General features: G+C 64.9%; 3 protein-coding genes across 14 annotated transcripts; all 3 read left to right on the top strand.

The window, feature by feature from the left end:
- Positions 1-2,231: 2,231 nt before the first annotated feature.
- Positions 2,232-13,550, top strand: TONSL (tonsoku like, DNA repair protein). 7 transcript variants are annotated; one of them, XM_036303706.1, is made up of 26 exons: positions 2,232-2,331; positions 2,423-2,518; positions 2,669-2,811; positions 3,461-3,644; positions 3,979-4,108; positions 4,328-4,499; positions 4,577-4,691; positions 5,197-5,342; positions 5,437-5,589; positions 5,669-5,794; positions 5,902-6,088; positions 6,991-7,067; positions 7,176-7,265; positions 7,549-7,621; positions 7,705-7,868; positions 7,951-8,074; positions 8,201-8,916; positions 9,020-9,096; positions 9,452-9,605; positions 9,687-9,765; positions 10,181-10,482; positions 10,609-10,780; positions 11,403-11,578; positions 11,978-12,051; positions 12,388-12,521; positions 13,294-13,550. In XM_036303706.1, exons 1-26 carry the CDS (start codon positions 2,307-2,309, stop codon positions 13,485-13,487), a joined length of 4,083 nt encoding a protein of 1,360 aa, XP_036159599.1. In that variant the 5' UTR covers positions 2,232-2,306; the 3' UTR covers positions 13,488-13,550. The 7 variants fall into 7 exon arrangements, 6 of the variants coding, with proteins under 6 accessions (XP_036159599.1, XP_036159600.1, XP_036159601.1 ...); XM_036303707.1 differs by having other exon boundaries at positions 13,261-13,389; XR_004966780.1 differs by lacking the exon at positions 13,294-13,550 and having other exon boundaries at positions 11,468-11,578; positions 12,388-12,456.
- Positions 13,551-13,671: 121 nt separating this feature from the next.
- VPS28 (VPS28 subunit of ESCRT-I) lies at positions 13,672-17,815 on the top strand. Of its 6 annotated transcripts, none has more exons than XM_036303717.1 (10): positions 13,672-13,769; positions 15,180-15,244; positions 15,428-15,456; positions 15,552-15,589; positions 15,776-15,865; positions 16,482-16,587; positions 16,674-16,775; positions 17,188-17,241; positions 17,320-17,411; positions 17,490-17,632. In XM_036303717.1, the coding sequence occupies exons 2-10, from the start codon at positions 15,208-15,210 to the stop codon at positions 17,605-17,607; spliced, it is 666 nt and encodes a 221-aa protein (XP_036159610.1). In that variant the 5' UTR covers positions 13,672-13,769; positions 15,180-15,207; the 3' UTR covers positions 17,608-17,632. The 6 variants fall into 6 exon arrangements, with proteins under 6 accessions (XP_036159610.1, XP_036159607.1, XP_036159608.1 ...); XM_036303714.1 differs by having other exon boundaries at positions 13,698-13,769; positions 14,967-15,244; XM_036303715.1 differs by having other exon boundaries at positions 13,721-13,769; positions 15,552-15,683.
- Positions 17,816-20,830: 3,015 nt separating this feature from the next.
- On the top strand, positions 20,831-25,479 carry SLC39A4 (solute carrier family 39 member 4). The gene is made up of 12 exons (XM_036303857.1): positions 20,831-21,581; positions 21,976-22,260; positions 22,572-22,767; positions 22,856-22,998; positions 23,084-23,255; positions 23,565-23,737; positions 23,906-24,061; positions 24,137-24,274; positions 24,365-24,419; positions 24,509-24,661; positions 24,799-24,986; positions 25,081-25,479. The coding sequence occupies exons 1-12, from the start codon at positions 21,390-21,392 to the stop codon at positions 25,207-25,209; spliced, it is 1,980 nt and encodes a 659-aa protein (XP_036159750.1). The 5' UTR covers positions 20,831-21,389; the 3' UTR covers positions 25,210-25,479.
- Positions 25,480-26,029: the final 550 nt, after the last annotated feature.

The raw sequence follows: 26,029 nt of genomic DNA, 5'->3' as shown, positions 1-26,029 counted from the left end.
CGACAGTCTCTAGTTTCTGGATTTCCAAGTGATGGTGTTGTGAGGGCATCCAGGCTGGGATGGGGCTTCCCAGTTAGTTGTACCTGGGTGGTTTGTGTGAGATTGAGTCAACAGAAGGAAGCCCCAGTGGCTTTCCTGGGGGTGGGGGGCAGGGTGGGAGAGGGCAGGTTTCTGTGTGCAAGTGAAGGAAGGTATATGGCTGCCTGGGACCAACAGCCTTGTGTGTGTGGCAGAAGGGTCCGCCACACACGAGGGCTTACAGCCCACATTGCCTGCAGCCAAGGGTGGGTGAGGAAGTGGGACTGCGCCCAGAGGGCCCTCCTTGTAGGAGGTACAGGTATGTCTGGGTTGCCCAAGAGGACTGCTAACACATCCCAGCCCTGTGATGTCACCTTGCAGCCCGGGGCAGCCAGGAACCCTGGTGAGTTTCAGCTCCCATGGGGTTGCCACAAACCTGTGGCATCATCTCTGTGGGCCACTGATTTACAGAGACACCAGTGGTCTGTCTCCAGGACCCCCTGCCATCTTGGCATCCTGACCCGAGCAGGCGGAAGTGCCACCTCTGCGGCTGTGGGGGCAGCGGGGCAGTGCAGACCCAGCTGCCCGCTCCTTCTCAACCCCACTCCCTGCGAACACTCCATTCTCAGTTCACCTAAAGTGAGACATTGCAAAGATAATAAAACTAATTTTTTAAGAGTGGAGTGAGAGGTGTTTTTACCACTGTTGTAAATGACTTCCATGTCACTTTTGTGGTCTGCGTTCTCTTTGGATATTTTCTGTATGTAACTATAGTTTTAAAAAAATTCCAACCCATGTCTTGTCTGTGTTTCTTTATGAGAAGACTGCCTCATGGGCTTCCCTGGGCTCTGCCTGTCTCCCAGCCAGGGCTCAGCCTCTGCTGGCCGCCAGCCTGGGGCCTCCCCACCTCAAGCCTCCAGCCCCTGCTCAGCACCACCTTGTATACATATATCCCTGTCCGATCAGCGGGGAAACTGAGGCATGGAGCAGTTGGGTCCTCTGAAGGGTAATCGGGCCCCCAGGACCTGGGCCGCCCTGAGAATGCTGGTGTTGCAGGGGGAGCCCGGCCACACCTTTCTAGCAGCTCTGTCCATTTCGCTGAGCCAGTCTGCTTCCCGGCCTTGCTCCCCCATAACCAGGCCTGCCTGGGTGCCCAGCGGAGCACTGCACTCTTCAGAAGAGGCGGTGGGTCTCCAGGTCTAACTTCCCACCTCTGGCAGCTCCTCAGGCTTGACCTCGCCCCACCCCTATGGCCTAGGCCCTAGGCACTGGCCCAGGGTAGCCTTTCTTGGACTCAAGGACCCATCTGCCCTCCACATCACTCCCTCCTTGACAGGCCTTGTTGTCCACCACTGGGTGCAGCTTTACCCCAATGGGAGTCTTCTGATTTCCACAGAGAAGAAACACGCACCCCCGCTTGTGTGGGTCGGTTGGTTGGGCGTCATCCTGTGCACCAGGAGGTTGCCAGTTGGATTCCTGGTCAGGGCACATGCTGGAGGCAGCTGATCAATGTTCCCTCCCACATTGATGGTTCTCTCTCCCTCTCCCTTCATCTCTCTAAAAATCAATGAACTGTTCTTTTTTAGAATAATAAACACGTCCATCTCCCACTCCTTCCTTCCATTGCTCCTCCGGGGCCTTTGGGATGCCAGCCATGGCACCCGGTGCCCTGGGCATGCCATGTGGCAGGGACTGAGCCCCAGGCGTGGCAGGTGCTGGGCCTGGGCCTGGATACACCAAGCCAGAGCAGCCAGCACCGCGCAGGGCAAGTGCCACTCCTGCCGCCTCTCAGCACAGCCTGGATCTGCAGCTCTAACGGAGAAATACCTCCCTCCCCCGGCAGCACCGAGTTTGAGTCTCCAAAAGGGTCGGTAGTGCAGCCACATTCTGGGCTCGTCGGACCACGTGGATGTGCACAAATTCTCAGCCTGCGGATCACAGATCACCTCCTGCATGAGGACAGTGCCCCCTTAGGAAAATTCGCCCCTGTGGTTGGTTTGCTGTGTGTGTGTCGGGGGACGTCTGCGGGGCCCGGGCGGCGGGGGTACCTCCCCATCCAAACGACGCCAAGTCCTGGCAGGCGGCCGCTCTCTCGCGAAGCTCTTCCCGCCCAGCAGCAGCCAGACTACAGCTCCCGGGATGCTTCGGGCGGCTGGACTACATTTCCCGGGATGCTCTGCGCCGAGCGGGGCGGTGCTGCGCTTGCGCAAGGGCCAGGGACCGGGCTGCGAGAGCGCGGGAAATCCGGATTCTTCCCAGCGGCTGGATCTCTGCGCGGTGTCCGGACTATGAGCCTGGACCGCGAGCTTCGCCGTAAGTTCCCGGGCCGAGCGCCCCAGTGCGAGGGCCGGGGGCGGGCCCGGGCGGAGAGGCTCAGCCTCCCGGCCTCGTTGTCTCTCTGTAGAGCTGAACAAGGCCAAGGCAAAGGCCCAGAACAGCGGGCAGCTGCGTGAGGAGGCCGCCATCTGTCACCAGCTGGGGGAGCTGCTGGCCAGCCATGGTGTGTTTCTCGCGCGGGGCCGGGTGGGGTCCACGGCTGGGGCCCGGGGAGCTCGGGGGCCTGGGGACCCGGGGCGGGTGCGGGGAGCCTTGTCGGGCACGGCCCTCGGCCGACCGCCCGGCCTGCTGAAGCCCGCCCGCCTGCACCCAGGCCGCTACTCCGAGGCCCTGCAGGAGCACCAGCAGGAGCTGCGGCTGCGGGAGAGCGCCGAGGACGCCCTGGGCTGCGCCGTGGCCCACAGGAAGATCGGGGAGCGGCTGGCGGAGATGGAGGACTACTCGGCCGCCCTGCAGGTGGGCGTGCCCACCCAGCACCCAAGCCTGCCAGACCCAGTCCTCCCGGGCCTGCTCTTTGCGGGGGGGTCCCCAAAATTCTCAGCCTGAGGGTCAGAGCCACTCTGACCTCCTGGTTCATAGGTCCACACTCAACCACTGAGCCACGCTGGCTGGGCAGGGGTCCCTTTCTGAGGACAGAGGAACAGCCTACTGTCCCAGCCTCTGGCTAAGGGGGACATGCCGAGACTGGGCTGTGCCGGTGGATGGTCAGCTGGTCCTCGCGTGGCTGCACCACCATCTCTTCCTGGAGTTTGGCCCCAGAAACAACCACTAATGAACACATCACTTCAGCTGTGTTTGTGACCTGGGGGGTGAGGGTCAGGACCCACTGTTCACACAGAGCCTGCCCTGGCTCTTGCTGCTGGGGTGCAGGAACCAAACTAACCTTCACGCCTTGTTCCTCCCCTAGCCTGACGTTTGCTTGCTGGGCTGTGGAGCCAGTGTCCCCACAGGCAGCCCTTGGCATAGAGGAGATGCTCAGGGGGAGGGGTGTTCCAGGGAGTAGGGGGCTCTCCTGTGTAAGCATAGGGACCCCCCGGAGTTGAGTGACACGTGGGGTTTGCTTGAGGCAAGGGTTGGTCACAGCCACTGTCCCTCTGCGCCCCAGCACCAGCAGCACTACCTGGAGCTGGCCTGTTCCCTGTCCAACCACATTGAGGTGCAGAGGGCTTGGGCCACCATTGGCCGCACCCACCTGGACATCTATGACCACAGCCAGTCGCAGCAGGCCCTGCTGCAGGCTCGAGCTGCCTTTGAAAAGAGCTTGGCTATTGTGGATGAGAAGCTGCACAGTGAGTGCCCCGGGGTGCAGCCCTACCCACCCTCTGCCCCCAGAGCTGTGGGTGGAGGAAGTGTTCCCGCCGCCTGCCAGCCTGTGTGGTGGGTTCTCCTGCCTGGGCCTCCCCTTGTGAGGCTGGGGTCTGTTCTTAGAAGCCCCCTCATGAGGGGACGCCCAGTCCGTGCTCCTGGCAGCCTCAAACCTGGCAATCCGTTGTCTGCTCTTGGTTCCCAGCGCAACCCCTGGGACCCCCGTGAGAGGCGGGAGGAGGGGTGCGGGATGGGGCCCAAAGCCGGAGACCCCAATTGGGGTCAAGGCCCTGAGTGTCAGGAGGGGTCGTCTTCCAGGGACGTTGCCCAAGCGAGAGCTGAGTGAGATGCGGGCCCGACTCTACCTCAACCTGGGCCTCACCTTCGAGAGTCTGCGGCAGACGGCCCTGTGCAACGACTACTTCAAGAAGAGCATCTTTCTTGCCGAGTAAGAGCATCTTTCTGCCCCACTTTGCCCAGGACGGAGCTAAGTCCCCTGTTGCTAGAGGAAGCAGCCCTGGGGGGTAGGGGGGCAGCCTGGCATGTCTGCTGCGTGCCAGGGGAGGAGCTGGGGGGCAGCTGGGCCAGGTGGCACCCATCAGAAGCGGCACCTCAGTGCTTCGGGTCCGTGCTGGCGCCTTGGGCACCAAGTGCTCGTCACCCGCAGGCAGAACCACTTGCACGAGGACCTGTACCGCGCCCGCTACAACCTGGGCGCCACCCACTGGCGTCAGGGGCAGCACTCCCAGGCTATGCGCTGTCTGGAGGGGGCCCGGGAGTGTGCGCGCACCATGCGGAAGGGGTTCATGGAGAGCGAGTGCTGCGTCCTCATCTCACAGGTGCCCTCGGGGGTGCGGGCACAGCTGCGGGCTGGCCAGGGGCCTGGGGAATGCGAGCTCACCTCCCTCATCCCCAGGTTCTCCAAGACCTGGGTGATTTTCTGGCTGCGAAGAGAGCGTTGAAGAAGGCCTACAGGCTGGGCTCCCAGAAGCCTTTGCAGAGAGCGACTGTGTGCCAGACCCTCAAGTATGGTGAGCCTGGAAGGGGACCCCAGGGGCTAAGGGCTCCCCTTCCTTGGCAAAGGGGGCCAGGCATGTGTCCTTGGGGAGGTGGCAGCCCCAATTCCTGTTGGGAGGAGAACCCCACTTTTATCTGAGTCTACAACACAGTGTGTGCAGAGGCCATGAGGGTGGTCAGGAGACGAGACGTTTCCACGGGAACTGGCACCCTCTGCAAATGAGACAAAAGCCGTCTCCACTCGGAGTGGACAGGGTGTGTGGCCGGAGTGCCGATGGTGGCGTCAGCAGCCGCCGGCAGTGGTCTGCCTTTGCCTTTGCTGCGAGCCAGCATCATCTGTTAGTTCTTGTGGCCCTTGCAACAACCCCCCGGGGCTGATTCTCTGACTACCCCTTCTTACCAACGGGCAAACTGGCTGGGCGGGGTGGGTGGCCCGTCTGAGGGCACAGGGCTAACCAATGGCAGAGCCAGGCTGGGCCCTGTGTCTGCCGCCCCCTCGCATGAGGCTCTTCCCGTCAGTGCTGGCGGTGATCCGGCTGCAGCAGCAGTTGGAGGAGTCCGAGAGCAGTGACCCTCAGAGCGCCATGGGCATCTGTGAGCAGCTGGGGGACCTGTTCTCCAAAGCAGGCGACTTCCCCAAGGCAGCGAAGGCCTACCAGAAGCAGGTGCACCCCGGCTGGAGGGGAGGGGTGGGGAGGGGAGGGACTGCAATGCTCTGGGCCCGGAAGGTGTGCAGTAGCCACCCTGTTGCATCCTCAGCTGGACTTTGCGGAGCTGCTGAACAGGCCGGGGCCCGAGCTGGCCGTCATCCATGTGTCCCTGGCCACCACCCTGGGAGACATGAAGGACCCCCGTGGGGCTGTGCACCACTATGAAGAGGAGCTGAGGCTGCGTGAGGGCAATGCCCTGGAGGTGAGCCGTGGCACCATGCCTGGGGTCTCTGCACCTGGGGCAGCCATCACGGAACCCGTTTATCTTCCTCTTGCTCCAGGAGGCCAAGACCTGGCTGAACATTGCCTTGTCCCGCGAGGAGGCCGGTGACACCTATGAGGAGCTGGCACCATGCTTCCAGAAGGCTCTCGGCTGTGCCCAGCAGGCTCAGCAGCCCCAGTTGCAGGTGTGGCCCCATCCACCCAGCTGGTGCCCTTGTCCCCGCCCTGTGTCCCCCGCCCCCGGTGTAGCTGGTGCACCTGTGGCCCTGACTGGGTGTCACCTGCTCTGTAGAGGCAGGTCCTGCAGCACCTCCACACCGTGCAGCTGCGGCTGCAGCCCCAGGAGGCTCCTGGCACTAAAGCCAGGCTCCAGGAGCTGCGTGTGGACCAGGACGAGGAGGAGGAGGAGGAGGAGGACCGGGAAGGGGAGGAGGCCAGTGACACCATGGAGGCCAGCGAGGTGGAGCTCTCAGACAGCGGTGAGGCCTGAACGCTGCCAGCAGCCCTGGTGCTTTCTCCCCTTCGCCCGCTCAGGCGGGGCCCAGGGCTGCGGTTGGTGAGGATGGGGCCTGATCACAGGTTGTGACAGGAGACAGCTCCGTGCAAGGAGGGTGGCCAGTGCCGTGAGGTCGGCAGAGAGGGGTGCACAGAGAGCCTGGGCAGCTTTGGGACTTCCCGGAGGGTGTGGTGATGGGAGCCGGTCGGTGTCCATGGGGGAGGCAGTGAGGGTGACCTGCGGAAAGGGCATGTGGAACACGGGACAGGTGAGAGTGGGGCTCGCTCTTCCCGGACACCGTGGTGTGGGTGTCCCTGGAGGCCAGTGTGGTCATGAGGGACAGTCTGAGGTGGGCCTGGGCTGCACCATCTCAGGGCAGTGGGGGCAGGAAGGGAGGGCTGGGCTAGGAGGAGTGGCTCAGTGTTGGATGTGAGAGGCCCTCGGCGAGTGTCCGGGCAGGTGGGAGGTTTGGGCCTTGGCTGAGAGGCGCTGGCTGGGTGTTGCTGGGGCGGCGGTACAGGGGGCCACAGGCAGGGTGTGGCAGGACCAGAGACAACTTCAGGCAGAGCTGTTCAGACGGTCACCGTGAGGAAAGACTCCAGAAGGGGCCAGAGGCACAGGCGGGCAGAGGCAGGAGCAGAGTGAAGAGGGAAGGGGTGCAGGGAGCTGGGGTGGAGGCCACAGTGCACAGGGAGAGGGAGCCTGGCTCAAGGACAAGCGGTTGTTTGTCTGTTTTAAGGACACGCTGTCTTCAATGTGAGTGTGACTTGTCCTAACAAGGATGTTTCTCAGTGGAGGGAGGACACACCACAGCCCGGGGGCTGGGTGGGGCCAGAGGGCTGGGTGGGGTGGGCTTGCTCACCGGTGCCCGCTCGGCTGTCACAGAGGGTGAGAGCCAGTCCCAGGACCTGGAGGAGGAGGAGGAGCTGCGGGGCTGCCTGGGCCGGCAGCAGGTGAACAAGGTGAGGCCCATGGGGGGTGGGGGGTCCCTCTGGGGCTCACCAGCGTGGCCTGGTCCCCTCTGCTTCTGCCCCCAACACACATCTGTTCTGTGGTGCCTGTGCCCACAGTGGAACCGGCGCAACGATGTGGGGGAGACGCTGCTCCACCGGGCCTGCATCGAGGGCCAGCTGCGCCGCGTCCAGGACCTTGTGCGGCAGGTGGGCCTGCGACCGTCCCCCCACCCTGTGGGGCAGCAGGGACTCTCGGGGGGTCCACTACCTGTCCCGAGGGGAGGGGAGGCAGCACCGTGCTGCTGGCCCTGCGCACGCCCTCGGGGTGGCGCTCTGCCTCGTGGTGGGAACCGGCCAGGCCAGGCTGCTGATGGACCGTGGGACCTGCTCTGGTGGGACCCAGGCCCTGGCCCTCCTCTGGCCTCAGCCCTAAGGGAAGGCCAGGCTGTGGGGCACTCGGGGTCAGGCTACTTCCCATCCTTGGTCATAGGGTCACCCCCTGAACCCTCGGGACTACTGTGGTTGGACACCCTTGCACGAGGCCTGCAACTACGGACATCTGGGTGAGCGTGGGCAAGGGTCTGTCACACACAGGGAGGGGTCCGAGCAGGGTGCCGGAAGCTGGCTCATGTTCCCCGTCCCACAGACATCGTCCGCTTCCTGCTGGACCACGGGGCCGCCGTGGACGACCCAGGCGGCCAGGGCTGCGAGGGCATCACTCCCCTGCACGATGCTCTCAACTGTGGCCACTTTGAGGTGGCTGAGCTGCTCATTGAACGGGGGGCGTCGGTCACCCTCCGAACCAGGAAGGTGAGTGGGGACAAGGGCCAGGTGGGCACGGCCACGGAGGTGGGTCTGTCCCTCCGGCCCTGCTCAGCTGGGTGCCACACAGGGCCACAGCCCGCTGGAGACGCTGCAGCAGTGGCTGAGGCTGTACCACCGGGACCTGGACCGCGAGACACGAGAGAAGGCTGGCGCCATGGAGAGGAGGCTCAGGGAGGCCTCCGAGGGCCGAGGCAAGCAGGGACCTCCTGCCCCGGGACGCCGCCCCCACCTGGAGAGTTTCCTGGGCCCCGGGCATTTTCACGTGGGTGGCAGGGATGTACAGGGCCCTCCTCACTGCAGACTCCATCTCCCCACAGCTCCCCGGAGCCTCCCAAGTGACCATCTATTTGACCCTGAGACCTCTCCTTCCTCGAGCCCCTGCCCAGGGCTCCCAGAGGCCTCTCAGGCCAATGCCAGGGTCTGGGAGGCAAAGGCAGTGCCGGCTGTGGCCAGGCCGCGGAGGAGCAGGCACCAGCTGGCCAGCAGCAGCAGCTCGGAGGGTGAGGACAGTGGGGGCCCACCTGGGGCCCCCCAGAAGAGGCCTCGGCACTCTGCTCCAGCACAGCGAGCTGGGGCCTGCGTGCTTGGCCATGTCAACAACAGGAAGGTGGCAGCAGCTGGCCGGGCAGCCTACTGGGCAGCCATTCGAGGAGTGGGCAGTGCCTGGAGCTGCCGCCCCAAGCCTGGCCCACCTCGGGGCCTGGGTGAGGCCCCCACTCCCACGGCAGCGCTGATCCCTGAGGAGGAGTGTCTGGCCGGGACCTGGCTGGAAAATGACGTGCTGCTGACCCAGGGCCGCCGCCCACCCCACCCCCAGAGCCGTGGGTACAGGACCAGGCGCAGTGCCTCGGAGTCCAGCAGTGACGAGAGTCCTGTCAGGCCACGGGCCCAGGCCAGGCAGAGCCAGCTGCCCCGTCTCAGGAGTTGGAGTGCCACGGTCCGAGCAGGTGCAGACGGCAGCTCGGCCATGGAGCCCTTGCAGAGTCCTCACGTCCCCAGCAGCGGGGACACCCCTGCAGCCGGCCTTTCCTCGGTGGGTGTGCAGGCCTGGCACAGAGCCAGCCCCTGGCTCGGGTGGGGTGGGCAGGGCTGGGGGCTGTTTTTTCTGACTCGACTACCCCTCTGCCCCCTTCCAGGGGCCAGTCCTGCCTCCTACCATCCGGATTCGAGTTCGCGTTCAGGATAACCTTTTCCTCATCCCCGTCCCCCACGGGTGAGGCATCTCGGCTCCCTCTGTGCCCCTGTGGGCTCTGCCCTGTGGCAGCCAAGAACCCTGGTGTTTGTGCACCAGGTGGAGCATATCACCCTGCTGGCCTGGGGCCTGGTCGCTGGGGTGGGGCCGCAGGCAAGGGCGGGGGGCTCTTCTCAAGCATAGGCTGGCCCTGGAGTGGCCAGTGAGGTCCTGTGGCCCCTGGGAGGGGCCCGGGAGCTGGAGGCGGCTTGTGGGGAGGGGAGGAGCCAGGCGAGGGAGCTTTCGCCCCAGAGCTTGAGGGTGAGCCCAGGGGCATTTCCTCAGCTGTGCAGGGATGTGGCCAGGTCCAGGCTCAATGCAGCCTCTGGTCCCACAGCAAGGAGGCCCACTCTGTGGCCTGGCTGGCCGAGCAGGCTGCCCAGCGCTACTACCAGGCCTGCGGGCTGCTGCCCAGGCTCACACTACGAAAGGAGGGGGCCCTGCTGGCCCCGCAGGATCCCATCCCCGATGTGCTGCAGAGCAATGAGGAGGTGAGTGGCGGGAACCAGGCCCCGAGTGTGGGCGTCCCTGGTGCTGGGTTCCCCAGGGCTGCCTACCTATGGTGCTTTCAGGTGTTGGCTGAAGTGACCTCATGGGACCTCCCCCCACTGACCGACCGTTACCGCAGGGCCTGCCAGAGCCTGGAACAGGGTAAGGGCCCAGGAGGCCCACAGTGGCCTGGGTAGAGGGGCTGGGCACGTGGGCTCCACCTGTTACTGCCACTGCCAGGTCTCCCGGTATCCACACCTGTCCTTGGGTTTTCCTCCCCTATCAGTGCCCCTACTATGAGCAGTATGTGGGGGAAGCTGTGTGGGGTGAAGGTGGGACCTTGTAGAGACCTCAGAGCTGAGAGGTTGGGCCGGGCCAGAAGTCTGGCACCTCTGGGAGCCGCCAGGCTGAGAGGTGGGGAGGGCCTTCCTGGTCAGATACAGGTCTGCACGCCACCAGGCTGCATGGAGCCCACCACTGGCTTGGAGCAGGTGGGCTCGGGAGTGAGGAGGGCTGTGCAGGTTTCAAGGGGTAGACAGGCCGGCTCTGGCCCTGGTGACACCACGTCCCCTTGCAGGGGAGCATCCGCAGGTGCTGCAGGCCATGGAGCACCAGGGTGTGGGCCCCTTGTTCAGCGCCTGCTCCCTGGCCCTGCGCCAGGCCCAGCTCACGCCCTTGCTTCGGGCCCTCAAGCTGCACTCAGCGCTCCGGGAGCTGCGCCTGGCAGGGAACCGGTTGGGGGACAGCTGTGCCACTGAGCTGCTGGCCGCCCTGGACACTTTGCCTGGCCTGACCCTCCTCGACCTCTCTTCCAATCACCTGGGCCCTGAAGGCCTTGGCCAGCTTGCCTCCGGTTTGGTGGGCAAAGCCACCCTGCAGGTAAAGGCATGGGGGAGATGGGTGGGAAGGCACACCTGGGGTGCTGACTGGTGCCCAGCTCGGGGTGAGGGGTGTGGGGGAGCGGGGAAGGACAGCAGATCCTATGGGGGGCCTGTGTCTTCCCAGAACTTGGAGGAGCTGGACTTAAGCATGAACCCCCTCGGGGATGGCTGTAGTCAGGCCCTGGCTTCGGTCCTGCGGGCCTGCCCTGCACTCAGCACTCTGCACCTTCGGGCCTGTGGCTTCGGCCCTGGTTTCCTCCTGAGCCACCAGGCAGCGCTGGGCCGAGCCTTCTTAGGTGAGCTGACCACATGTCCACTCCCTGACCCCAGGGTTCCAGTTGCCATCAGTAGGGCGTGTGCAGGGACTCGGAGAGCCTTGAGCTAGAGGGGCCTTGGGGCATCAGCCTGGCTGCTGGACGCATGTAGGTAGACAGACAGGGTAGAGGCATCTGGTACTTTCCCAGCCAGATCGTACCACAGGGCAGAGTCCCAGCCCCACTGCTCTCACCAGCTGTTCCATGGGCCAGAATCATCCCACGTACACCCAGCAGGGCCGCAGAGAGCCAGTCTCAGCACTTCCCGGAGGGCCTTTCCGCAGCGGTGGTGGGACTGTGAGCAGCAGTGGGGGAGGAGTCTGGGGTTAGGGCAGTAGAGGAGTGTTCCCCGGCCCCACCCACACATCCTGCCCAGGGCCTATCTCAGGCAACCTGGGTGTCCTGCGGTGGGTCAGGGCAGGCAGAGGCCAGAAACATGGGGCGAAGCTGGGCTCAGGAGTCTGGCCCACCCCCTCATCCCCAGGCAAGAGGCCTGTTCCCTGTGCACCAGGTCTCGGTGACAGCTCCCCAGAGGGTCCAGGACTCTGCAGCTGGGCTGAGTGGTGCTGTGTAGGGCTGATAGCGCTTCTGGCCCCTGGTTCAGATGCCAAGCACCTGAAGACACTGTCCCTGTCCTACAACATCCTGGGCACCACCGCCCTGTCCCAGACCCTGCAGAGCCTGCCCGCCCAGACCCTCCTGCACTTGGAAGTCAGTTCCATAGTGGCCAGCAAGACTGACTCGGGCCTGGTGGAACCCGTGGTCAGATACCTGACCAAGGTACGTGGTTGGGCCAAACACCGAGCCATGGGAACCCTGGGCCACCCGGCCGAAGGCTGGGCAGGGGCAGGGGCTGGGAGAGCGTTGCAGGTTCTGAATAACAGCCTTGGGGAAGCTCCCTGACCTGGGCTGTGGATCCCAGGTGGCCCCCTGGCCCCCAAGCCGGTCCAAGGGAGTGTCAGGCCTCCCAGTGCTCTCTCTTGGGGGTACTTCCAGGCAGGGCGGGGTACCCATGATTCTCAAGTCATTCTGATCTGCAAATTGAGGGGATATTGCTTCCCTCTGATGCCCCCTCACCCCCAAGAAAGAAGGAAGTTGTCTGCCCTCCGCTGTGTGAGCCTCTGGGAGGCAGGGAGGACAAGCACCCACTCACTGCAGCCTTGGGCCTCTGCTGTCTAGGAAGGCTGTGCCCTGGCACACTTGAACCTGTCTGCAAACCACCTGGGTGACCAGGCAGTGAGAGACCTGAGCAGGTAACACCACCCTGCCCATGCCCCGCTTCCTGAGGGGGTTCTGATCTCTAGGCCCAGGAGCCTTGGGTCTGGGGGGGGCACTAGTCAGGAAAGGGGAGCAAAGGTGGTGCCAGCTCCCTCCTGAATGTGCCCCAAGCCTGGTCACTACAGCCTTGGCCCCTGGCAGTGCCCTGACAGCTGTGGAGGAACACCTGTGCCTGTGCCAGGCTGGGGGCAAGACCTGTTGGGCTTATTAGCTTGGCCCACAGAGCAGTGGGTTTGTCTGGAGCAGCTTTCCCTAGTGATGGGGGCCTCCCTCCCTGGAAACTGACCCCTTCACTTCTTCCCTCACCCCAGATGTCTCCCTCTTTGCCCCTCACTTGTCTCACTGGACCTGTCTGCCAACCCTGAGATCAGCTGTACTGGCCTGGAGGAGCTCCTGTCTGCCCTGCAGGAGCGGCCCCAAGGCCTGAGCTTCCTGGGCCTGGCAGGTGAGCTCTGGGGATGGTGGCCACATCTACCACACCAGGGCTGGGGACACAGCTTCCTCCTCAGGGACCTGCCTGCAGCCCAGGTGCCTCCTTTGAAGAGGCTGGCACTGCCACTGGCCAGAAGTTGAGGGTGGGCTGGGCCCCTTGCAGCTGGCACAGGACAGGTAACTGGAAGGGGGCAAAAGCTGCCACTAAGGGACCTTCCCAGTTCCTGGCAGGGCCCCTGTGGCTTGTTCTCACGGCGGGCATGCCCGCAGTACCCAGAGCTGTCTTGAGGGTGACCCAGGGGAGACCACCCAGCAGCCTGGCACATTCAACTGGGGCAGGACGCTCAGCTCTGCCCTCCAGTTGGACGGGCTGGGAGTGGGGTGCTCAGGGGCCTGGTTCTTCCTGCTCCTCCAAGTGGCAGATCTCCAACCTGGCCTCCTGGGGTTCCACCTTCACCAAGCCCCTTGGGGTCCTGAGTGTATCAGGCCCGAGACTCACAGGCACCCCTACTGTGCGCACGTTATGGATGGAAAGACCCAGGCGTTGTCATGGACACTCGGAGGCACAGATGTGGACGCAGTGTTTATTTCAGCCACCCTCCCTCCTGCCTGGCCGCCTGGGAGAGCACACCCTTCCTCCAGTGGCCCCCACCTCTCGGGGCATCTTGTCACTAGGAAGGAGGACGCATACGCGGGCTGGGAGCACCCTGGGGCCCGGCTCCCGTGGGGCCACCTGACTTTGCGGGGAGCAGCTCCCTGAGGCCTGCTCCCTTCTACCCCCGCAGGCTGCACTGTCCGGGGTCCCCTCCGCCCCGGCCTCTGGGACAAGATCGCCGCGCGGCTGCAGGAGCTACAACTGTGCAGCAGGCGGCTCTCCGCCGAGGACCGGGCCGCCCTGGGCCAGCTGCTGTCCAGACAGTCGGACCCCGCCGCCCGCACCCTGGACCGAGGCTCCCGGCTCTTCTTCCGGCGTCTCTGACAGCCGGCGCCGCCCCGTCCCCCCCAAGCCTCCCGCGCCCCCAATAAAGTGCTGCTGCCGCCTCACCCGGCTACTGAGGGGGGCGGGGTCGGGGCAGTGCGGCCACTCGGGGGACCTACGGGTGGCCCCAGGCGCGTCGTGGGTGGGGCGGCCTGTGCGCAGGCGCGAGGGTTGCGCAGGGAGGGTGGCCTGTGCGCAGGCGCAGACGTGGTCGAGCGCCGAGCGGTCGATCGGGGCCCCGCCCCGGCGCCATCTCTGGACCCGGCCGCGGTTCCTGCCCAGGTATTCGGGGTTGGGGGGCGGGCCAGGGCCGCGGACCCGACGGGGGCGGGCGGCTCGGGCGTCGCCCTGCGGGTATCGCCGCCCCGCCGGGGGCCCCTCGTCTGGGGTTTCCGCTCCTGGGGCCGGGGTGGCGCCTCCGCGCGCGGCGGGTCCCCCTGGACCTGGTGGCAGCCCGGGTGGCCCCGCGGCCACATCGCGAGCATCTCCGGATCCAGCTGTGCCGCTCGGAGTCCGGTTTGTGAGGGTCAGTCCGGGGGCATCGGCTCGCGCGGCTGAAAGGAGTTCGCCGGTGGCGCCACCCCCACCCGGTCCCGCGGGGCTGCTCCAGAGTCTCCGTGTCCCCGCCCGGTGGGACCTGTCCCCGCACCCGCCGCCGCCTCGGGCAGGGCCCTGCTTCCGTGAGATGCTGCTCGTCTCTCCCAGCCTCGCCCTCCCTCCCCGCTGCCGGCACTGCCCTCCCGCTGCCTCGGCGCACGTCTCGGTGTCTAATGGAGCCCCAAACCCAACACGTCCGAACCCGGGCACACTCCCCCCCGCCCGCCTCCATCTCAGCTGCCCTATCGTCATGGCACCATCGGACCGAACAAGAGCGTCCCTCGTAACTCCTTGTGCCCCGGGGGGTCCACCCGCAGACCCAGCTGTGTACCCGTTTCCGTCCTCCGGGAGCTCCTGGCCCTGCCGCCCGCCTTCCTGCCCCGGGGACCCCTTGCTCAGAAAGACCCGGCTCGTCTGTTCTCCCGAACCAGACCTTCTGGTATATGAGGACCCCGGGCCTGCCAGTGGGCTCGGCGCCCAGCATCCTCCGTGCGAAAGGTCCCTTCCAGCCCGGCACATGCGGGTGCGGGCTTGATGCCCACCCAGCAGGGGGCGTGCAGGAGGCAGCCTGTGGAGGTTTCTCTAACGGGGTGCTTTTCTTTCTTGCCGTCCCTTCTCTCAAAAAAAAAAAAAGACCACCCGTTACCTGTGCGGCTCCTCTGCCCAGACGCTCCTCCTGGTTGCCCGTCCACATGCTGCCGCCGCCTCTGCCTGGCCACCAGGCTCGGAGCAGCCTGCCCTTCCCCACACCATGGCTGCTCTCCTTTAAAGATATTTTTTTTTTCTTATTAATTTTAGAGAGAGTGGGAAAGAGACACTGACTTGTTGGCCCACATATGTATGCGTCATTGGTTGGCTCTTTCTTGTATGTGCCCTGACCAGGGACCAAACCCCCAACCGTGGTGTATGGTGCCGGCGCTCTAACCAACCAAGCTCCTCGGGCAGGGCCCTGGCTGCTCTCCCGGGGAAGGGCGGCCCCCACACAGCACCCTCTGCCCTGGGTTTGTTGCTGTTTCTCATCTGTCTGCTGAGAGCGGGAAGCTCTTCGCAAGGCGTCGGGGGTGCCTCTGAGTTGGTGCTGGTCCTGCTCCTCAGGTCTCTGCTGTGGCCGCTGAGCCTAAGGATGTTCCACGGGATCCCAGCCACGCCAGGCGTGGGAGGTGAGCTGGGTCCAGGCACGGGAAGGGCCCAGACTTTCAGCCACTGTAGCGGCCTGACCCGAGCCGTGGCCAGGGGTTATGGGAGCATCGCTAAGCCCCCCCATACGGGGACGTAGCCTGGGGGTGGTTTCAGGAGGGCCGGGGTGGGGGCAGACTGCTAGCTCTCTGCCTGCTCTGTTACAGCCCCTGGAAACAAGCCGGAGTTGTATGAGGTGAGTGGCGGGCACCTGCCTGGTTGGCACTGACCCACAGTATATGCCCATGTGAACACCAGTCTGTGCCAACACGCTGCCCCTCTCTCCGACAGGAAGTGAAGCTGTACAAGAATGCCCGAGAGCGGGAGAAGTGAGTCCAGCGCCCAGGTCGCCCCCCAGCACACCCCCTCAGGCCCATGCTCCTACCCTGAGCAGCCTTCACACCCAGGGTCCGAAGGACGTGGGTCAGAGCTCTGCCACAGCGGACGAACCCAGTGGGGTGGTGCCTGGCCCTGGGGGCCTCGTGGTCTTGGCCTGACGGATACGCCCTCCTCAGGTACGACAACATGGCGGAGCTGTTTGCCGTTGTGAAGACCATGCAGGCCCTGGAGAAGGCGTACATCAAGGACTGCGTCACCCCCAACGAGTGAGGGCGCTGCCACCCACAGATGGGTGCCTGGCCCTGGAAGCCGTGTCTTCCCTCCAGGGCTAGGGTGCTCAGGAATGAGAGGGGAGAGGGGTCTGCATGTGGGCATCTGCCTCCCCTGTCGGGCTGGAGGGTGCCCCTGGGTGCTGGCAGCCTGGGCACCATCTGCAGCGTCCCCATGGAGAGGTGCCCACCGCCCTGCTCCTGGGTTCATCCCAGCCTGCTCCCCCGGGTGCACATGTCCTCCTTGGTGAGGCCTTCGGAAGGCGAGCAAGAGTTGGGAGGGCGCTGCTGAGCCTGGTTCCTGGGAGGTTCATGGAGCCTTTATTCAGGGGGACAGGCCCCCCAGAGGCCACGGGCTGTGGGTGTGGAGGCATGACCACCACAGTCCCGGAGAGCAGGCACGGGGGAGAGCCTCTGCAGCGCGGGGCTCCGGCCGATCTGCGGTCCAGGCCTGGTTCTGCCACCCCCAGAACCTTCCGTGTAGACCCGATGGACGGTCTCGTCCTCAGTGGTCCAGCTCTGACTCGTCACCCAGCCCCCCTTCTCCCCAGAGTGGCCCTGGGTGGGGGCAGGCAGGGCGGCCATGCTGGCCCTGAGCCCGTCCTCTCCCCAGGTACACCGCGGCCTGCTCCCGCCTCTTGGTGCAGTACAAAGCCGCCTTCCGGCAGGTGCAGGGCTCAGAGATCAGCTCCATCGATGAATTCTGCCGCAAGTTCCGCGTGAGTCCGCCAGGGGCGCGGAAGGTGGGCGCGATGTGGGTGCTGTTGGGAAGGGGCCTGGCCAACAACCCTGTGCCCCCTCTCAGCTGGACTGCCCACTGGCCATGGAGAGGATCAAGGAGGACAGGCCCATCACCATCAAGGACGACAAGGGCAACCTCAACCGCTGCATCGCAGACGTGGTCTCGGTGAGGCCCCCATGGCACGTGCGCAGGGCCTGGCTTCCCTGGAGCTGCACGGTCCTGGCTCCTCACTGGCAGGGCCTGTGGCTCAGAATGAGGGGGACAGGCTGCTCCCCTGGGCCTTGTCCAGGAGGCCTCCGAGTCCCCTCCCTGCCTGAGACCCAGGGGGACGGCCCTGGGTCAAGGCCACCAGAGCTCCCGCAGGCAGCAAAGTGGATGAACCCCAGGTTGTGGGAACAGAAGTGTGGGCGGAGCCTGAGGCCCAACAGCTGAGGCCCAACAGCCAAGGCCGTGGAGGGAGAGGATGGGTTCCTAAGGAAGAGAGGGGCTGGGGGGTGGCCTGGGCCAGATCCTGCTAGGGGTCGCCCCCCCCCGGCCCCTGGTGGGGGTATTGCCTCATGCACACACTTGCCCCCAGCTCTTCATCACCGTGATGGACAAGCTGCGCTTGGAGATCCGCGCCATGGATGAGGTGCAGCTCATGGGGGGCTGGGGGAGGCCGGGCGGGCTGGGCGCCAGCGGAGCGGGGCTCACAGGCCCGTGTGTGCAGATCCAGCCTGACCTGCGGGAGCTGATGGAGACGATGCACCGCATGAGCCACCTGCCGCCCGACTTCGAGGGCCGCCAGACCGTCAGCCAGTGGTGAGTGTCTGGCCCTTCCAGGTGGCCCTGGGGCCCCGCCCCCCGAGCCCACTCCAGCGCTGTGCTCCCGCCCCCCAGGCTGCAGACCCTGAGCGGCATGTCCGCGTCCGACGAGCTGGACGACAACCAAGTGCGCCAGATGCTGTTTGACCTGGAGTCCGCCTACAACGCCTTCAACCGCTTCCTGCACGCCTGAGTCCTGGCCTCCCTGCCCGTGCACGGAGTGGACGGAGGAGCAGACGGAGTAGGGGTTCTCAGCCCAGCCCCCCGGGAACCCAGCCTCCCGGGACGCTGTCTGCTTTCCTAGCTCCCTGGGCTTTCTGTGGCAGCCTTGTCTGTGTATCTGTCTACATGTCTCTACCTGGGACCCCCCTTCCCCACAATAAAGATGTTTTCTGACCTTCCTGCTGCTGTGGGCACCCGCCTGGGCCTGCCTGGCATGTTTGTCTGCCATCTGGGCCTCGAGTGGGACCCTGCCATCCTGGAGCACACAGTTCATCAGGGAAAGGTCAGGGTGCCCTTCAGGGGCAGCAGCCTGGGCAAGCAAGGGGGTGGTTGAGCCTCCACCTGGCCCAGGGGTGGGGGCAGCCCAGGCAGACAGCAACACGCCCGGAGACCCTGGCTCTGGGTTCCAGGGTGCACCGTTTCACCTGTTAGCAGCTGTGGGTAAGGGACAAGCCAGAGTTTCATGGTAGCATTTTCTCCTTCTGAACTGTCCTCTTGCTACCTGTGGCCACTACAGGCCATAAAAGAAGGCCTCTCAGCGCTTTACAAGGGAAAGAGCAGAAGCAGAGGGACTGGCATTGGGGGTCAGAGCCAGGGCTGGCGGGAGGGTTGATGGGGACCTCGGGTGTGGGTGTGGGCTGTGCTGGGGGCACCTGTTACTGTGACGGAGGCCTGGCCCTGAGCAGGTCTGCCTCGGGCCGGCCTGGTCTTTGTGGGTTCTTGACTCGGTGCAGGGAAAGTTTCACAGCACGAGTCCAGATGGATTTGATTTGATTTTTTAAATATATTTTTATATTGATTTAAGAGAGGAAAGGAGAGGGAAAGAGAGACAGAAACATCAATGATGAGAGAGAATCACTGATCAGCTGCCTCCCGCACGCCCCCCAATAGGGACCAACCCACAACCCGGGCATGTGTCCTGACCAGGAATCGAACCCGGGACCCCCCCAGTCCGCAGGTCAACACTCTATCCACTGAGCCAAACCAGCCAGTTATGTATGTATTTTTTAATTTATTTCAGAGAGGGGGAGAGAGAGAAACATCAATGATGAGAGGGAATCATCACTAGGCCGCCTCTTGAACATGGAACAGTGTGAAATCTCGGAGGGAAGGGGGGGTAATCAACCAAGGACCTTGTACGCATATACGGACAGACAATGGGATGGTGAGGACCTAGGCCGGGGGGGGGGGGGGGGAGCTAAGGGGATTAATGGGGAGAAATGGGAACATATGTAATACTTTAAACAATTTTTTTAAAATAAATAGGCTGCCTCCGGCCTCCCCCCCTCCCGCCCCCGGGGATCAGGGAATCCAACCGTGACCTCCTGGTTCATAGGTCGATGCTCAGCCACAGAGCCACGCTGGCCAAACGGTTTTCTTACTGTTTAAGGCTGAATGCTGTTCCATTACATGGACAGGCCAACACTTGGTATGAGGGTGAGGTCGGCACTTGGCCCCAGACCTAGGACACTGCCCTGAGCCTGACGTCCTGCCCTGGGACCACCGGGAGCTCAGAGTCAGGGGTACCAACCAGGTGCAGATGAGGAGGGGCTGCCCAGAGGCAAGGCTGGCTCCCTGGGGCCTGCCCCTCCCCCCCAGGTGCCAGCGAGACAGAGAGAGGGCCAGGGGTCAAAGGTCTCAAGAGGCAGCTGGAGGGAGGGGCCAGGGCAGGTTTCCTCCCTCAGCAGGTGCCAGGATTCCCTTTGCTGCTCAGGCCGAAGAGGACAGGACCCACATGTCACCTGTGGACCTGACAGCTCAGGGGAGGCCTGCGGGCGGCCTTGTACACTCAGACCTAAAGCCCCCACAAAGGATGGTCTGAAATTAAACTTTAACTACAGCAGTGATGGTGGGCAGTCACGTCCTAGGCTGGTATCTGCACTGACAAGGTCAGCCTTTACCTTCACTGAGCCTGTCTGTCTTTTTGCATCTATGACAACATGTCCTTGAAATGTCCGGTAACGTGTAACTTCCCTTTTTCCGGAGCCCTCGGGGCACAACCTAATGTGCTGGGCGCCAGGACAGAGAGCACAAATTCCTTCACTGTTATCTTGGTCCTGCATCCACTTAAGTATGTGTCTATCATTCCCCTTTTTATCCAATCCCAGGGTTTCCCTGCTTTGCTTTCTCCCGCCTCTCTAGTCTATCACCGGTGGATTTCATGAGACCCACCTATGTAACTCCTTTGATTTCAATGTATGAACGCAGAGGTAACCGATAATCCGATAATCCGCTGAGGTTCTGCTTCCTGGTAATCGTGGACAGTTTGGCTCAAATAAACTCACAAAACTTCTTCACCGGCCTGAGTGTTTTTATGTGAACACACGTGTCCATCTCTGAGCAGACACCTGTTCCCCACATTCTGGCTGCTGTGGACACGGGTGTGTGGATGTTGTGATTACAATGAGTTTATTAGATGGGATGATGCCCGAGGGGCCTGGGGACGAAGGAGAGGGCCTGGCACCCACTGGACAGCACTGCACCAGCACAGAGGCCGCTGGCGACCCCCTCGGCCCCGGCCGCCCAGAGCCACGTGGGGTATCAGTGGGAAGGGGGGGGCAGGCAGAAGCGGAGGAAAGTGGACCAGCACTGAGGTCCCTGAAGCCTGCCAGCAGGAGCCAGGCCTTCCAGGGGTCAGGCAGGCGGAGACCTTCCCCCCCCCCCCCCCCCCGCCGGAAGCTAACAGGCCCCAGGCAGTAGGTGGCCTAGGCTCCAGCTGGCAGGGGTCCTGGTGCAGGGAAGATGGGCTCAGCTGTCAGAACGGTGTGAGGGGAGCCTGAGATCCAGCTCCCCTCCTCACTGAGCCAGTGTCCAAGGATCATCTGAAACCCCCCCCCCCCCCCCGCCCCTTCCCTCGCTGCCGCCCGCTGCCCCAGCGGATGGCCTATGGCATTGTCCAGGGACCTGGGCTCCTGCTGCCGGGAGCCACCGTCCCCCACCCCCACCTCACTCAGGCAGGGCCCAGGGTAGGAGGCAAGGCTGGCCCTTCCCCCAGATGCCAGCTCGGCAGACAGGTCAAAGGCTGAGAGGGAGCCTCAGGGAGAGGCCAGGCCAGACGCCACACCCAGGAGGCCCTCCCCAGGTGCCGAAGGAGAGACAACCAAGCCATTTCCGGAGGAATTCCCCAGGAGCCTGGGGGAGGGGAACATGACTCAGCCCACCTCCCCAGGGCCCACGAGATGGCAGCCCAGGGCCCAGGAGAAAAGGCCCCGTTCTCAAGCCTCTGGGGGTGCTTCAGCTCCTGGAGCCAGGGAGGACCCCTGGGAAGGGGTGGGAGGGGGCCCTCAGGTGGAATGTCGGGGAGCATCCTCGCTTGGGGGCACCCCGAGAAACAGAACTGCAGGAGGTGATGCCCGAGGCCCTCAGGGGAGCAGTAGGCAGGAGTGGACCCCCGGGCCATGCGTCCAGGGGCAGGGGCCCTCACCCCCGCAGGCAGCGGCTCCTGGGCCGGGACAGGATCTGTCCTGGGTGCTCAGCCTGTGTCAGACAAGCACAGAGCACAGCAGGAAATTCCAGGAGAGCTTCTCCCGCCCCACAACCACCCCAGGCCGCTCACCCCCCAGGCAGTGGCTCCTCGTTTTGGGGAGGACCTGCCCCTGGAATGGTTAATCTGCGACTCTGCTGACAGCCAATCACAGGGCCCAGCAGGAAATACCTGGGAGAGAGCCTGTGCCTAGCCCCAGTCTGGCCCCAGGCAGCCCTCTCCGCCCGCAGCCGCCCCAGTGTGCCTGCCTCCGTGGCAGTGGCTTCGGCATGGCGGTCGGGACCCCTCAGAGGCCAGGGCTGCTGCTGACGGTGCTGGTGGTGACCTTGGCGGCAGCCCAGCCTGCTCACCTGCTGACTTCGAGGTCCTCGGCCCAGGGCGCTCTGGACCGCGTGGCTCTGGGCGGCCTGTTAAATACGCTTGCGGCCCGTGTGCACTGCTCCTCGGGGCCGTGTGGAAAGGTAAGCGCCCCACCCCCACCGGACAGGTCGCCTTGGACCCGGCCCTGCCTGCTCCTCCCCAGGGACAAACTCCAGAAGGCGGGCAGAGGCCAAGTGCCCCAGTGCCATGGCCCTGCCTGGGGCTCCAAGCCCAGCCTTCTCCTGCCTGGGAGCGGGGCCGTGATGGGGACACGAAGCTCTGGGGACCCAGGGCCACCTTTCTCGTCGGCCCCAGGCAGTGATTCCAGGGAGAAACCACCAGGAAGGGGGGACCACTGCCTGGGACCCCTGTGTGTGCACCCCTGTAATTGAGGGGAGTGTGTGGGAGCAATGGATGGGGGAGCGGGGGTGGGGAAGCAGCAGCTCCCCGGGACCCCCAGGTGCCTGGCCCCTGCTCACCTGTCTCTGCCCACAGTGCCTGTCTGTGGAAGACCTCCTGGCCCTGGGCCGGCCTGAGGGGCCGGGGCCAGCCCCAGTGTTGGTCCTGGAGCCCGAGCACATCCCCCGCCTCAGTGCGGCCGCTGCCCTCTATCTCAGTGACCCTGAGGGCACCTGTGAGGACATCCGGGCTGGCCGCTGGGCCTCCCGAGCTGACCACCTTCTGGCCCTGCTCGAGGGCCCCGAGGCCCTGATCCTGGGCCTGAGCAGGCTGCTGCGGAGGATTCAGGTCCGGACCGCCGGCCTGCCCTCTGCAGAGGAGGTGAGGGCCAAGGGGGACCGAGGGAGGGGACCCACTCCGAGGGTGGGCTTGGCTGGGGGTCACCTTGGGTGTTCACCACTGAGTGGGGCAGGGATTTCGGGAGCCCCTGGCGGGGCCCTGGAGGGGACAGGGAGCAGAACGGGCTCCTGGGGCCCCAGGAGAGGAGCTCAGCTCAGGCCTCAGGTGAGCAGGAGGCGGGGGTGCCCTGGGGAGGAGACTCTGGGCTAGACTCTGGGGACACTGGGGGGGTGGTGATGCTGGGGGACAGGAGGGCCACACGGAGTGCAGCTGAGGCCCTGCCCCTCCCCCAGGCCTGCGTGGACCTGCCTTGGCTGCTGGACCAGGCGGCGGGGGCAGGGGCTCCTGGCAGCCCTGGCCCCGTGTTGGCTGCTCTGCTGGACCACGTCCAAAACGGGTCCTGCATCCACGCCCTGCCGACCCCCCAGTACTTTGTGGACTTTGTGTTCCGGCAGCACCATGGGGACACTCCCAACATCACACTGGACGGTGAGGCCTGGGCAGGCCCCGAGTGGGACGTGCCCCCTGGGAGGGCAGGGCCGGAGCCCACACAGACTGGTTCTGTCCCCTTGGCCAGAGCTGGCGGCGCTGATGCAGCACCTGGGGGTGGGTGGCACGGCCGTGAGCCACGGGGACCACAGCGACGACCATCACCACCATCCTCTGAGAAAGAGGGCCCACCGCGCCCCCTCCAACAGCAGCAACAGTGTGTGGGACACAGTGAGCAGCCCTGGGGCCGTGGACCTGCGGATGGGGGGTCCCCCAGGCTGCTCCAGACCTAACCTCCAGTCCTGCCCCCTCCCAGGTTTGCCTGAATGCCAGGGATGTGATGGCCGTGTACGGGCTGCCTGAGCAGACGGGGGTGTCCCCAGAGGCGTGGGCCCTACTGAGCCCTGCACTGCTCCAGCAGCAGCTGAGTGGGGCCTGCAGCCCACAGCCCAGCCACCCCGCCCAGGACCAGCTCAGCCAGGCGGAGAGTGAGTGCCTGTCCCCCCAAGTCAGCCTGCCCGCTGTGCCCAGGGGGGCTGGCCACATGGTGGAGGGGCTGCCCAGGGAGGAGGGAGTGGGTGCTGGGCTGTGGGGGAAGACAGTGGAGTGGAGGGGTCACAGGAAAGTGTGGGAGGCCTGGAAGGGAGGGGGGTGGAGCTTTAAGGAGGAGAGAGAGGTCAGCGTGAGCAGAGGCCTGGCCAGTCCCTGACCACCTACGCCCTGGTGAGTCCCTGCTCACTCCCTGGGAAGGCTGGGGGAAGCCTCACTGGGTCCTCACTGCCCCCCACCCCCCTCAGAGTACTTGTACGGCTCCCTGGCCACCCTGCTCATCTGCCTCGCCTCGGTTTTCGGCCTCCTGCTTCTCATCTGCACCACCTGCAGCAGGGCCACCCACTACATCATCCAGACCTTCCTGGGCCTGGCCGTGGGCGCGCTCACCGGAGACGCCCTCCTGCACTTGACGCCCAAGGTCAGCCCGGCTGGCCAGGACCCTCCCTCCCCACCCCAGGGACTCCCCTGCATGGTCCTCCTTCCAGGCCCACTCTCCTGGGGCCCTTCCCTGAACCCTAACCTCTCTTCTTCATCTGTGGGGGGGGAGACTGAGGCAGCCAGCCCCGTGCCCCTGCCCCACTCCCAGGTCCTAGGGCTGCACCAGCATGGCGGGCACAGTGCGCTCGGAGAGGACCATGATGACCACAGCACGCAGCCCATCTGGCGCCTCCTGGTGGCACTCGGGGGCCTGTACACCTTCTTCCTGTTTGAGAAGCTCTGTGACCTCCTGCTGCCCCAGGAGGTCAGGCTCGTGGGGACTGGGTAGGGAAGCGGGTGGGGAGGGAGCACAGCGGGCCCTAAGCTGCTGTCCTCACAGGACCTGAAGGAGGAGCCCTGCAGCCACGGTGACCGCCACGGCCACGGCCACGGCCACGGCCACGGCACGTCTCTGCAGCTGGCGCCCAGGGAGCTCCGCCAGCCCAAGCAGCCCCATGAGAGCTCCCGTGCAGACCTGGTGAGCCTCCCCTTCCAGTGCCTGCACCCCCAGCCCCACCCAGGCTCCCACTGCACCCTTCAGGGGCTCATCCACATCCCCCCCGCCCAGGTGGTGGAGGAGAGCCCTGAACTGCTGAGCCCCAGGCCACGGAGACTGAGTCCAGGTGAGCCCTGGGGAGGCCCCAGGAGGGTTGGGGGCCAGGGGGCTGGCCGCAGCCCGGCCGATGCTGACCCACGCCAGCCGCACCCGCAGAGCTGAGGCTGCTGCCCTACATGATCACGCTGGGCGACGGCCTGCACAACTTCGCCGACGGGCTGGCCTTGGGCGCGGCCTTCTCCTCCTCCTGGAAGACGGGGCTGGCCACTTCGCTGGCCGTGTTCTGCCACGAGGTGCCACACGAGCTGGGTGAGCAATGAGGGGCGGGACTAGCTCGCGGGGCGGGGCCTGTGGCGGGGGCGGGACTGGACCGTGGGGCGGGGCCTGTGGCGGGGGCGGGGCCGTCGGGCGCGGGCTCAGGGTCTGACCCAGCCCGCCGGCCCCAGGGGACTTCGCGGCCCTGCTCCACGCGGGGCTGTCGGCGCCCCGGGCGCTGCTGCTGAACTTGGCCTCGGGGCTCACGGCCTTCGTGGGCCTCTACATGGCGCTCGCGGTGGGCGTCGGCGAGGAGAGCGAGTCCTGGATCCTGGCGGTCGCCATCGGTCTCTTCCTCTACGTGGCGCTCTGCGACATGGTCAGGGCCGGGGGCGCGGCGGGGTGGCGGGGCGGCCCTGGCGGGGAGTGGGGCGGGGACGCCCGGCCGGCCGCTCACCCGCTGCCCCTTCCAGCTCCCGGCCATGCTGAGCACTCGGGACCAGAGGCCCTGGCTGCTCTTCCTGCTGCACAACCTGGGCCTGCTGGGCGGCTGGGCCATCCTGCTGCTGCTGTCGCTGTTCGAGGACCACATCGCCCTCTGACGCCTCCTCCCCACGCTCCAGCCTGGAGCCTGGCTCCTGGCCCTGCGCCGCCTCCGCCCCTGGACCATACAGCCGGGACCTGGAGAGCCCAGGCCTCTGAGAACCCCCTTCCCCATCCCCCGGCAACCTGGTTTCCAGACATTCCTGGGCCGGCCGGTGTGGCTCCGTGGTTGATCCTGGGCTATGGACCAGGAGGTCACGGTTCAATTCCCAGTCAGTCACATGCCCGGGATGTGGGCTCCATCCCGTGTGGGGCGAGCAGGAGGCAGCCGATCTATGATTCTCAATCATCATTGCTGTTTCTGCCTCCCTTTCCCTTCCTCTCTGAAATCAATAAAAATATATTTAAAAAAAAGATATTCCTGCCTTTGTTGTCCAACCTGCTCTTCCTTCTGGGGAGGGAAGGGTCCCCAACAAGAAAGGCCCATGAGGGGGGCAGTGCCAGGGGCTCTGGTGAGCAGCCCACAGAGCTGTGTTCAGGGGTTTCCAGGCAGCCAGCCAGCACCCCAGCCTCCAGCCCTCCCCTCCCTTCCAGGCGACTCGCTCATGGAGGAGGAGAATCCTCCGCCTGGGTTGGAGCTGCACCCCACCTACCGCTGCTCCTTCAGGGTCCGTCTCTCTGAGCACCGACCACCTCTCTCCCACGGACGAGTTCTTGTTCCCTTGTTGGGGCACTTACCCGGCCAGTCCGACCGGCCTGTGGGCCCAGACTTACTGGGTTATCACTGGTCCCTGTGATGTGGGCACCAGACTGTCCTGGGCTGTGGATGTGGGAGTTCGTGTTCTGCCTCTGCTGCCTCCTCAGCATGTCCCCACAGTC

Source organism: Myotis myotis, unplaced genomic scaffold (assembly GCF_014108235.1).
Source record: "Myotis myotis isolate mMyoMyo1 unplaced genomic scaffold, mMyoMyo1.p scaffold_m19_p_38, whole genome shotgun sequence".
In the NCBI taxonomy this organism is placed as follows: domain Eukaryota; kingdom Metazoa; phylum Chordata; class Mammalia; order Chiroptera; family Vespertilionidae; genus Myotis; species Myotis myotis.
This window is presented reverse-complemented; position numbering and strand designations above follow the sequence as displayed.

Bases quoted from the DNA above. Each gene is read 5' to 3' on its own strand.
- SLC39A4 (XM_036303857.1), top strand. From the start codon at position 21,390: ATGGCGGTCGGGACCCCTCAGAGGCCAGGGCTGCTGCTGACGGTGCTG. The intron at 23,738-23,905 runs GTCAGCCCGGCT...CCCCACTCCCAG, and splicing joins TCCTGCACTTGACGCCCAAG to GTCCTAGGGCTGCACCAGCA. The intron at 24,275-24,364 runs GTGAGCCTCCCC...CCCCCCGCCCAG, and splicing joins AGAGCTCCCGTGCAGACCTG to GTGGTGGAGGAGAGCCCTGA.
- TONSL (XM_036303706.1), top strand. From the start codon at position 2,307: ATGAGCCTGGACCGCGAGCTTCGCC. The intron at 7,869-7,950 runs GTGAGTGGGGAC...GGTGCCACACAG, and splicing joins TCACCCTCCGAACCAGGAAG to GGCCACAGCCCGCTGGAGAC. The intron at 9,766-10,180 runs GTAAGGGCCCAG...GTCCCCTTGCAG, and splicing joins CTGCCAGAGCCTGGAACAGG to GGGAGCATCCGCAGGTGCTG.
- VPS28 (XM_036303715.1), top strand. From the start codon at position 15,571: ATGCCCGAGAGCGGGAGAAGTGAGTCCAGCGCCCAGGTCGCCCCCCAG. The intron at 15,684-15,775 runs GTCAGAGCTCTG...CGCCCTCCTCAG, and splicing joins CCAGGGTCCGAAGGACGTGG to GTACGACAACATGGCGGAGC. The intron at 17,242-17,319 runs GTGCAGCTCATG...CCGTGTGTGCAG, and splicing joins AGATCCGCGCCATGGATGAG to ATCCAGCCTGACCTGCGGGA.